The 11428-nt window shown below is 50.7% G+C and overlaps 1 protein-coding gene across 1 annotated transcript; it reads left to right on the forward strand.

Moving 5' to 3' along the window:
- The first annotated feature begins 4364 nt into the window (after positions 1 to 4364).
- Positions 4365 to 9897, forward strand: LOC116640948 (group IID secretory phospholipase A2-like). The gene is made up of 4 exons (XM_032418178.1): positions 4365 to 4404; positions 7268 to 7412; positions 8077 to 8183; positions 9752 to 9897. The coding sequence occupies exons 1-4, from the start codon at positions 4365 to 4367 to the stop codon at positions 9895 to 9897; spliced, it is 438 nt and encodes a 145-aa protein (XP_032274069.1).
- The last annotated feature ends 1531 nt before the right edge of the window (positions 9898 to 11428 follow it).

Consider the following 11428-nt stretch of genomic DNA (forward strand, 5'->3'; position numbering starts at 1 on the left):
GGACATCATAAGTTCCTAGTGGGGATCTGCCTTACCCTTTTCTCTCTGCACCCGACGCACTGCGCTGGGCCTGCTGACAGCGAATAGTAGGTGCTCAGGAAATGCCTGTTGAATGGAGTCACTTGCTGGCTTCCTGTGGAATTTCTTTGCCCCCCATAAGCTAATATTAATAACAACACCAACTGCCGTTTATGGAGTGCTTACAGTGTACAAGCCAAGCACCCTATATGCCCCTGGAATCCTTACCAAAACCCCGGTGGGGGGCATTCTCATTTCCCTCCACCCCATTTAACAGATGAAGAAAGAGATGAGCAGTGAGAATCCAAGTCAGGCCAGTCTGGCCCCACTTCCTTCTGAATGCCCAGGCTCTGCTGCCTCCCAGGTTGATGTGTGCTTGAGGAAAGCAGCAGGGGCCGGGCCAGGGCCGGGAAAGGAAGAACCTTCTGGCAATGACCACCGCAAAGCTGCTGGCTGTGGGGATTTCTGATTCTGAAAGTACATTCCGTGGCCACTAGTCTGAGTTTAGATCACTCTGAATGAACTGAGAGGTCAAAGTGGAAATCCCCCCACTGTGTGTGACCAGCTCTGCATCATTTAGAAATAAGAGACTCTGGGTGTGAGGCACGTGGGGAAGTCAGTTTGCCCAGCGCCTTGCTTTGGTCAGATTTTAGACTCTTTCCTCCTGGGAGGAGAAGTCAGCAGGTGCCATACATTTACTGATCATGACCTGTGTGCCTATAGTCCCCATCATTCCACCTGAACTCATGACAGCAAGCTGTCAGGGGGTGCGTTGCTGGCCCCATTTCTCAGATGGGAAACCTGAGGCTCAGAGAGATGAAGTAGTGGAATCAAGGTAATGCCGTTGTTAAGCTGGAATTCGAAGCCACATCAGTCTGATAGCAAAGCTGTTGAAGGAATTTTCACAATGGGAGCACACCAAAGTACCCAACACCCAGCCAGCGCAGGGGATCAGAGACGAAGCTCAGAGCCTTCGGGGAAGCACCCTCTCCTGCAAACCTTCGGTAACTCCCAGCTTGCTCTTTGATACCCCCTGCAGGTTCCCGTGGATGGAACCCAGGCCATGGGATCTTTGCAGTGAGTGGAGCTTTGCAGGGAGGGATGGGTCGAGGGCAGGATCCTATCACTGGCTAAAAGGATGTGTTCTCCCCCGTGGGGGTACCTCTTAGGAAATGGGGCAGAACCTCACTCTTCCGCAGTGAGGTTGGGGCAGCAGTTTTCCAGACTCTGCCAGCTCTCCTCACTTCCACCTCCATCAGTGTGGGGAGGGCAAGAAAGTATGGCGGAGCCCCTGGGTGCAATGACTCATCTGTAACATGGGGATTAGGGCAGCACCTACCTTATGTTACGACGTGTGAACCACTGAGAGCAGTGCCCAGCTCATAGTAAGGGTGTCTCTGGCAGATCTGTGTTCAACCCAGATTCTGCCGCGTACGGGATGTGTGACCCTAGGCAACTTTCTAACCTCTCTGAGCCCCACTTTCCTCACCTGTAAAATGGGAATATCAGCATCTTCCTCATGGTGCGGTTGTGAAAATTAAATGAGACAACAGCCCAGTGCCCGACACGCAGTAGAAGCTCCGCTGATGGTAAATATTCCTAACAGAATTTGCATGCCAGCATCTAAGCCCCTCCTGCTCCTTTCCACCCACTGCCTGGAGATCTTGACGGGTTGCAGCCTAATGATATCATCAAGTGTTTTTTCTACCATTTCCAGAGAAGTTAAAGCACACAGACTTGCTAACAATGACAAGTCCCGAGGAACAACCAGGCCCAATGGAAACTCATATGTGTTGATGGAGGCAGAAGCAAGGGAGTTTCTAAATTCCTACAGACTTCAGAGAATGGAAGAGGCTTAAAAACTTTCTCTGTTCCAACCCAGCATTTTCACTTCTGAACATCTATTTTAAAGCAACTACCCTTTAAACATAGACAAAGCTTTATCATCCCAGCGTTAACTATAATAATGAGAGGGGGTGACCTGAAAGTCATAATAAGGAAAAAAAAGTCAAGAAAAACAGACCCAGAAATGACCCAAATGATAGAATTAGTAGATAAAGCTATTAGAGCACTTACGATAAATATATTCCTTATGCTTAAGATAGAGGAAAGCTTGAGCGGGGTAAGTAGAATCATAGATTTTTTTCTTAAACCCAGATCAAATTTCTAGAGTAAAATAAATACACTCCAGAGGAAAGGAACAGTGGACAGGACTAAGGCAGATTTGACAACACAGAAGAAAAGGCTAGTTGTTTTCTATTCATCGTAAGCAGTGAGGGTGACATTAAAGATGACAATAATGATGGGAACCATCCATAGCTAATGTCTGTTGATCTCTAGCTATGGACCAAGCCCTGTTCACCTACCATGTTGCTTAATTCCTGTGACAGGCCTTTGAAGTAGGTACAGTCATTGTCCCCATTTTACACATGAGGAAGCAGAAGACACGATGCTCAGGTGAGGCAGGTGGAGCACCAGGGAGGTTAGCCTTAACCCAGGCGGGCTGGGTTTGAACATCTCCTCCCACCCTCTTCACCTCCGCGGAATGCTACACATTCCAAGCCGTGGTCACTGTGGTGGCTTTCTTTCCATGGGTGGGATTTGGTATAATGTGCTGCATGCATGGGGCCTCTAAACCCCACGGCAGTCAGAGGAGGGAGGAACTATTGTCCCCATATTGTCCCCACCAGCAAATGAAGAAACCAAGGATCATGGAGGAGGAGCGATTGGCTCAGAGTCCCACCGTTGATAAGAGAAGGAGCCAGAATTTGAAGCAGGTCTCTCTGGCCCCAAACCTAGCCTTTCAGATGTGCCCTGGGGTCTCGGGAAGTGTTGGGGACAGCCAGTTCTGAGCCTTCTCTGTAGCATGCATTTGCCGTTAGGGAAAAGCCTTCTGGAATCAACAAAGGACCTGTGGTCCTGGCTACTTTTGCTCCTACCCAAATGATAACCAGATCAGGAGCAGCTGAGACTCTGGGAGGTACCCACGTGCCCCATCAGGAGCCCAGATCTGGAAGATGGTACGCTGAAGTCCCGCACTGAGAGGAGTGTAAAGGAATGACCACAGAGCACACACGAGGGACGCATGTCAGAGACTATGCCAGGGTCATACAGTGTGCTTGCTGCTTACTTATTTTGCATGGAGGTTATTTTCTCACAGATGAGGTAGTCAGTTGGTGACTGAGTCAAGGAACAAAGGAAAAATTAGATTCGAGAGAAAGAGCTCTCAGCAGGGACTCTTGCTGGCATACTTTTTGGGTGAGCAGGAAGCAAGGAGGTCAGTCTGTGGACTATGTGCTTGAGAGCCATCCAACGAGCATGGGAGAAAACCAATCTCTACTACCAATGGACCCTCCATGAAACCTTGAAAGGTTACCAGTGGAACGTCTGTGGGAGCGCATCTCTAGAATGCCTATGTGTCCTCGAGCACCTCCACCCTCTGAGTGAGTCCACACTATCTGCCTCGTTAGGATTCTCCTATGCAAACTGAGGCAGACCTGCAGAGTAAGATGTCAACACACATCAATTGCCTTCAAATCATGCCCGTGCTGTGACACTCAAGTTCACGTTAGGAATAGATCCTACAAAATAATTCTGGACACACACTGAGATTTAGCCTCAAGGCTTTCTCTCACTGTACCGCTGTATGGACTAGAATAGTAAAAAAAAAAAAAAATGCCAAACATAAAAACAGAGAGTAAAATGGTGGTTACCAGGAGACAGGGAGGAGCGAAAATAGGACAGATATTATTTATAGGTAAAAGCTTGCAACAAGTAGTAAATAAGTCCTAGAGATCGAATGCACAGTCTAGTGAATACAGACAACAATATTGCATTGTAATCATCAAACTTGCTAAGAGATTAGATCTTTATTCCAACCACTAAAAAGAAATTATAATTATTCGACATGACAGAGGTACTAGTTATTGCTATACTGGCAGTCATGGCATAATATATAAATGTATCCACTCAACATGTTGTACACCTGAAATTTACACAATGTTATATGTCAAATATATTTCAATCAAAAAAAAAAAAAAAAGCGGATGGTGTGTATTGGATTCACAAGCGATTTTAAATTGTTTTATTGTCTGTGATTTTTCAAATCTCCTCCACTGAATGTGTTCCTTTTGCAATCAAAAAGTTAAAAAAAAAAAACAGGTATTAAAAATAAAAACAATAAAATTCCCCCATTGCTAGAAACAGGAAATAGAAAGAGCGTGCCCCGGTGCCGGAGCTGGGAATGACAGGGGTGGGCTCGGCCTGGTGGGGCTACTCTGATATAAGAGGCCGCCTGGATGGAAGGGGACTTCCAGCAGCTGCATCCACTGCTCTGCGCTGGGACCATGGAGCTTCCCCTGCTGTGCACCCTGCTGGTGTTGGCTGGTGAGTGGGACAGGACCCACAGCTGGGAAGGGAAGGCGGGATGTGAGTAGGCGCTGTATGTCCTTCCTAGACTGAGCCTCTACTCTGATCCCCACTGCTCTGGCCCCCCAGTCCTCAACCCTTCTTGCCCCTGCAAGGAGCCAGCAGCAGCGGCTGGTCCCCTAGAACCCTGGCTTCAGCCACAGAGCTCTGGGCTGTCCTGCTGTGCAGCATGACTGGTCTGCAGTGAGGATGAGCAGCTAGAGGCTCAGACACTGGGGCTGGCTGAGCAGATGCCTACAGTACTTTGGACACAAGTTACAGAAAGGGATCTCCCCACCTCACCCTGCTCCCCTCTGTCACCTTGACCAAATAATAACAATCTTTCATTTACACACAGCACTGTGTACTTTTAGAACCCCTTCTTTCATGTTCATTGTCTCCCTTGAACCTGGGAAGAGGGTCCTGTTGACAGTGGTGGGAGATGGGGCAGTTTCCATTCAATCTTCCGCAGATCAAATGTAAAAATGTGGTTGCTAGCAAATCGGTGTTTTTGTTTCTCAATCCGTCCGAGTATGTAGTGTTAGAAAGGATTTGTACTTTAAAATGTGGTTTTATGTAATTCTGGGACTACCAAATTTTTTAGAGGAACACATAACAAGGGCTACAGTGAAAACCGTCAGGGAAATTGCAGTCAAGCTACAAAAACTCATCTCTCAGACATAAAGAAGCAATAATACACTGTAGAGATAAAATATACAGGTGAACGTGCATTCAAATGCTGTCTCCTGTCAGGATGACCTTGGCCAAGTCACCCTACCTCTCTATGTCCTCATCTGTAAAATGGACACAATAGCACCCTCTTCATAAGGTTGTTAGGACTTTAATTAGAAAATGTATCCAAAAAATATATATATATCCGAAGTGTTTAGCAAGTGTAAGTAATAGCGAGCCAAAAAAGCTTAACACACAGCACATGCGTGATGAGCTGGTAGCCATGATAACTCTTGGGGGAAGGGAGCCCATCCCCCTCAGTGCCAGCGAAGGATAGAAAGAGCTACCAAGACAGGAATTACTGACAAGCTAAGCCAGTTCACCAAAGGTCTCATGACCACAGATGGAGCTCCTTGGTGTCTCAGGGCTGGTTTCGCCTCACTGTAAAATTATAAGAAATGAGACTACCATCCCAGAGCCTTCTGGAATCAAAGCTAAACTTCTTGCTTGCCTGGCAAAGGAAAACTGCATCATTCAAGTGTGAGTTTATTTGTGTACTGTGAAGCTGACATGGAAAGGGCCAGTTTTAGGGTGGAAAGAGGGACGAGGTAGACCAGAAAGGCAAGAGCCTGAATTCAGGTCCCTGGTTGGTGCACAGGTGGGTGGTAACTCTCTTTGCCGTGGCTTGCCTTCAGGTTCCTCATCACGGAATCCGGGCTTCCAGTGGGCCTGGGATGGGTCATTAGTCCCCTCAAGGCTTAGCAAGGGTTCTCTTAAAACATTTTACAGCTGGAGCCACCGTGTCAAACAGCAGTGACAACGTGGGTTCCTGCACATTGAGGGGACACGCTGGGGACAGAACAGACCTACAAGTACCGGACACCCCCGGTCACTTTTAGCTGCAGCCCATTGCTCGAGCCCCTCCCAAACCCCCTCTTCCCACCTACCCCTCCCCCAGTTTGGGGCTCACTCCCACTTTGGTATTTACTTTATTTGCACACAGCTTCCATTATAACACCATTTACCTGGGAATGGGAGGGGAGGTCCATAATGAGGTCACTCGAAGGGCCCCATCTGGCCACGTCTCCCTGAGACTCAGCTCCATCTGTGTCCTCAAACCGTCTCTCGAGGTTGTACAAGTGCACAGTTCGGTCTCCTTATCTTGTCTGTTCCTCCCAGGCTCTCCCCTGAATTCATCGACTTCATATATTTTATTTCTCCTATCTCAACATTAAGCATTCCTCTCCCCCAATAAAATAAAATCCCCTTATGACCAATTCTAATGAGTAGCAATTATGACTACAATGAAAAATATCCATGAAAATCATTGATTTCTAAATCACACTGCCTCCCAGGTGAGCCACGCGGTGCTTTAATCTGCAGTTTTCTCTCAGGGAGGCGAGGGGCAGCCCGGAGTGCGGGGGGAAAAGAGTGAGTCTTCCTGTTACAGAATGGGAACTCAATGCAGAGGCAGGGAATGGCACCAAACTGCTTCGGGTTTTAATCCTAGCTCCTCCATGTACCAGCCACTGTGACCCGGTACGAGGCTCAAGCTGCACATCTATGAAGTGGGCATCAAACATAGTTCTTGTTGTACCAGTGTCAGTTTCTTAGTTCCCATAAGTATACGGTAATTATGTAAGCTGATCATAACATCAGAGGAAAGTAGGTGAGGGGTGTATAAGAACTCTCTGTAACTCCTTGCAACTTTTCTGTACATCTAGAATGTACCAAGATAAAAAGTATATTTATTGGGGGGGAAAAAATGAGCATTTATCTCATGGGTTGAATGGAGTCAATAAATTATTACATGAAAAGACGCATAGGGTCACCTGGGTGGCTCAGTTGGTTAAGTGTCTGCCTTCGGCTCAGGTCATGATCCCGGGGTCCTGGATCAAGCCCCATGTCGGGCTCCCTGTCAGCGGGGAGCCTGCTTCTCCCTCTCCCTCTGCCCCTCCCCCCGCTCGTGCTCTCTCTCTCTCTCTCTCTCTCTCTTAAAAAAAAAAAAAAGGCCCGTAATAAGCACTCACTATCGCTATATTTTTAATAGCCTTAGTGGTTGTAGTCATTTTATTATCCAAGGTCATGGGTTTGGTCCAACCAGGCACAAGTGCCAGGCCTGTGACCTCTGATGTTCATGTCCTCTCCTTGTTGCTGGACTCTCTGGCAGGTGTGATTCCAACCCAGGGCGGGATCTTGAACCTGAACAAGATGATCAAACGAGTGACCGGGAAGGCACCCATCATCTCCTATTGGTCCTACGGCTGTCACTGTGGACTTGGTGGCAAAGGCCAACCCAAAGATGCCACAGACTGGTAATCCTTTCGCAGGCAGGGCCATGGGTGGCAGTCCTGTCCTGCTGCCACCCCAGGACTCTCCCATTTCCTGTTCCTCCATGTATTCATTCCGTGAATTCATTTTGTGCTGTGTGCTAGGGAACTCTGCTGAGGCCCGGTACCGTCCCGGCCCTCCTGAAGCTTGCCTTCTAGCTGGTTCTGCAGAGTTTCTGAAGGCCCCCCGCCCTTTGCACTTCCAACCCCTGATCTAGTTAGAACACCCACACACACTCCCTGCTGCCATTTCACACTGTTTGTTTTTTTTTTTTAATTCCTACCTCTTTTTGTCACTGTCTCATTCAATCTTTACCACACCCCCCGGGAATCAGCCAGGAGGGAGGGCACTCCCCTCACCCACCACTTACAGGCTGTGTGACCTTGGGCATGTGGCTTGACCTCTCTGAGTCTGTTTCTTCATCTGTGAAATGGGGATTATCCTAGTGCCCCCATCATAGGATGGTAGTGCAGACTGGGAGAATATTCACAGACAAAACACATGCCTGGTTCATAGAAAGCACTCAAGAGGCCTTAGCCAGCGGGACCATAACCCTGCCGGCCTTGACTCCTCCAAGGCGGGCACTCGGTTTCTACCCTTGGGCAGCTGCACTCCCTGCCCGTCCCTCCTCCTGTCCTCTCCCTCCAGGTGCTGTCAGAACCATGACTGCTGCTATGCTCACCTGAGACAGCACCGATGCCGTGTCCACACAGACCATTATAACTACACCTTCTCCCACGGGGACATCCAGTGCTGTGAGTGCCCGGGCCTCGGGTTTGGAGTTAGAGGCGAAGGAAGGGAGTTCTGGCCCTTACTGCCTTCATGCGCTGTGTGACAATGCACAAGCCGCTCAACCTCTCTGTTTTTCTCATGTGTCCGGTGATAGTAGCGGGGCTGTGGAGGAATTTGGGGCTGGGAGTATGGAGAAGTCCAATGGGGCTTTTGACCCCTCTAGGATTTGGAAGGCTGGCAGACCTCAGCTTGGATCCCAGAGCCACCATCAACCAGCTGTGTGACCTTGAACACCCTCTGAACATCAGTATTCTCATCTGTAAACTCAGGATGATAACAGTATTCTACCCCCTAAAGTTAATTCAAGAACTAAAATGAGAGCAGACAGAATGAGCCTCGCACATACCTGCTGCCAAGTGCATGCTCGATAAATCGCTTGGACTACATAAGATATCACTGTTACAACTTACTTCGTGACGGTCCTCAGAGCGGCCCAGCCAGGAGCAGCCCCACCCTGATGAGCTCCATTTTATAGACAAGGAAAGTGAGACCAGAGTGAAGAGGTGTTTGCCCAGGGTCACCCAGCTGCAGGTGACAGAGCCTGGGCTAGACCTCAGGTCCCCCCTGGTCCTGGGTCCATGCTTGGAGACAGCGGGCAACTCCCGGGGCTGGGAATCAAGTGGGTTCGTCACATCAGTCCCTGTTCATTAAAGGTTTAATAATAATAGCAACAGGGGCGCCTCGGTGGCTCAGTCGGTTAAGCGTCTGCCTGCGGCTCGGGTCATGATCTAGAGATCCAGGATCGAGCCCCCGTGTCGGGCTCCCCGCTCAGCGGGGAGTCTGCTTCTCCCTCTCCCTCTGCCCCTCCTCCCGCTCATGCTCGCTCTCGCTCTCTGTCTAATAAATAAATAAAATCTTTAAATAGTAATAATGCAACAGTAATGGCCAACATTTATTGAGCACCTACTGTGTGCTGAGTGCTTTGCTTCTTCAGTACTCTCGACAGCCCCAAGGCAGCACCTACCCTCACCCCAAGTACAGAAAATGAAACTGATGCCCCAAGGTCCCTTCGGCCTCAGTCTCTGCACATGCTGTTCCATCTGCCTGGAACAGTTCCCCTCTGCCACCCCAGCTTTCCACAGGGGGAGCAGAACCTTCCCACCTCAGCTCAAATGGCTCTTGACGCTGAGTACGGTCCCCCTATTTTACCGTCCTGTAGCCCCTGCACCATCCCTTCCTTCCGCGAGGAACAGGTTGTGATCCCCATTTCTGTGGTTCTCGAGTATCTGCTGCCCCCACGGGAGCGTGAACTGCACGCATCCATTCGGGTCAGTCCTGTCCCCCCAGGCCCTGCCACAGGATGGGTGCTTGGTTGTTTATTAAATGGATGAATAAATAAAGGAGCAAAGACAAACAGGGAGGTCACAGTTCGTGCCCAGGGTCATGCAGCTAGAGTCCAAGCAGCTGGGAAGGGTACTCGAAAGCTGAGCGAGGACGGGGCTGCCTTCAGAAACTCCCTCTGGGACCCTAAGGCCGCCCTGGGCTCTGCGTCGGGAGGGGACGGACACTGAGCCCCCTTCTCCACCCGCAGCCAACAAGGGGAGCTGGTGTGAGCAGGAGCTGTGTGCCTGTGACAAGAAGGTGGCCTTCTGCCTGAAGCAGAACCTGGACACCTACCAGAAGCACCTGCGTTACTACTGGAAGCCCCGCTGCAAAGGCCAGACCCCTATGTGCTAGCAGGGGCCCACCCCGCTGCCCCACACTCCCTCCCGTGCCTCAGCATCTCTGGCTCTGGCGCTCCGCCCCTGCCCCAGCATCTGACCCCCTGAACCGGCCTGGGAGGGTCTCAACCACGCCCCACCCTCCTTCCTGCTCTTGGACCTTCCAAATCTTGACCGAGGCCGCCGCTCTCTTCTGAGCGTGTATTGAGATCTGCGGAGAAGCCAAGGCCAGGAAGCCCCTGGGGATGGTGTTTGGGCCGAAGCCACAGGTGTTGGGGGTGGGGATTTGGGGTCCATGGTGGGTGGGTCCCCCTTGCCACTGCCACTCGACAGGCCCCCTGGCTGAGTCTCACCCAGTCTGACACACTGTCCAAGCTGCAGCCAGGGTGGCCTCTCTGAAGGGCAGTGTTGATCCTTCTGTCCACGTGGCTCTACTTCTTAAAACCCAAAGCCCCCCACCACCCCCACCCCTGGTAGGACCTCTCACGGAGTTTGGGGCCTGCACTGCCCAGCGTTATGCCATTCTCCCAAACTAAGCTGGGCAGTCCTATCGGGCAGGGCCCATGACTGTCTTGGACTCAGTTGCATCTCTGCTCCAAAGCGGTACCCAGGACCAAGAAGAGACTCCACGAATGTCTCCTGAGCTAGGGACCGGGTGAAGCTGCCTGGTCCTCTTGCTCCAGGCCCAGGTCCACACGCGCATGCGGTGTGTCCTCTCCTGCTTCCAGAAGCTTTCTCAGGCTGGGACCTCTGCAGAGTGCTCCGCTTGCCGTCCCCAGGTGGCCGAGCCCCACCTAGGCCCCTTGGGGTCCAAGGGCCACAAGCAACAGAAGCCTCCCCTGGCTGACTCCTCCTCAGCTCCGAGGGCTTGCTCCCTCCTCCAAACCCGCATAGCACTTTATGGGTCTGTAATCAACCAGGTTTCATCTTGAGTGGGACATAATACCTGGCCTTTTCCAATCCCCTCCAACTGGACCGGAGCTCCTGGAGGACGGGGGCTTTGTCTCTCATCTTTGTTTCCTCTGCTCCCTGAAATAACAGGTGCTCGATTAATGCTTATGGACAAATGAGCCCATAATGGATGAATGGAGGTTGTGGCAGATGCTGGTGCCCCAACCAGATCCCCTCCTGGCCCTGTCTCCCAACCCCCAGCTAAGCCAGATGGTTGGCTGCTACATGCTCACATCTGTCTCCTTCTCCTCTTTGTCTGCTGGAAGCCCACCTCTAACCAGTGACTAGAGAGTGTAGTACCAGAAGGATGTAATTGCCCGGCCCCAACCTCCATGCAGGACCACCCGGGCAGTACGTTGCATGTCCCAGAGCTCCTTGTGGGATCAGGCTGAGGCCAGACGTCTAGAACACCTCTTTGCTTAGCTTCATACCCTGGTCTGGCCTGTTTCCCCTGCTGCCTTACAGGTTTCTCCTGAGAGCATGCCCTCAGTAAATCACCCACTTGCACAAGAATCCTGTCTTGGACTCAGCTTCTGGGGAAACTGACTTGGGATGGATAGATGGGTGGATGGATGGATGGATGGATGGATGGATGG

This window comes from Phoca vitulina, unplaced genomic scaffold (assembly GCF_004348235.1).
Source record: "Phoca vitulina isolate PV1807 unplaced genomic scaffold, GSC_HSeal_1.0 scaffold2, whole genome shotgun sequence".
NCBI lineage: Eukaryota > Metazoa > Chordata > Mammalia > Carnivora > Phocidae > Phoca > Phoca vitulina.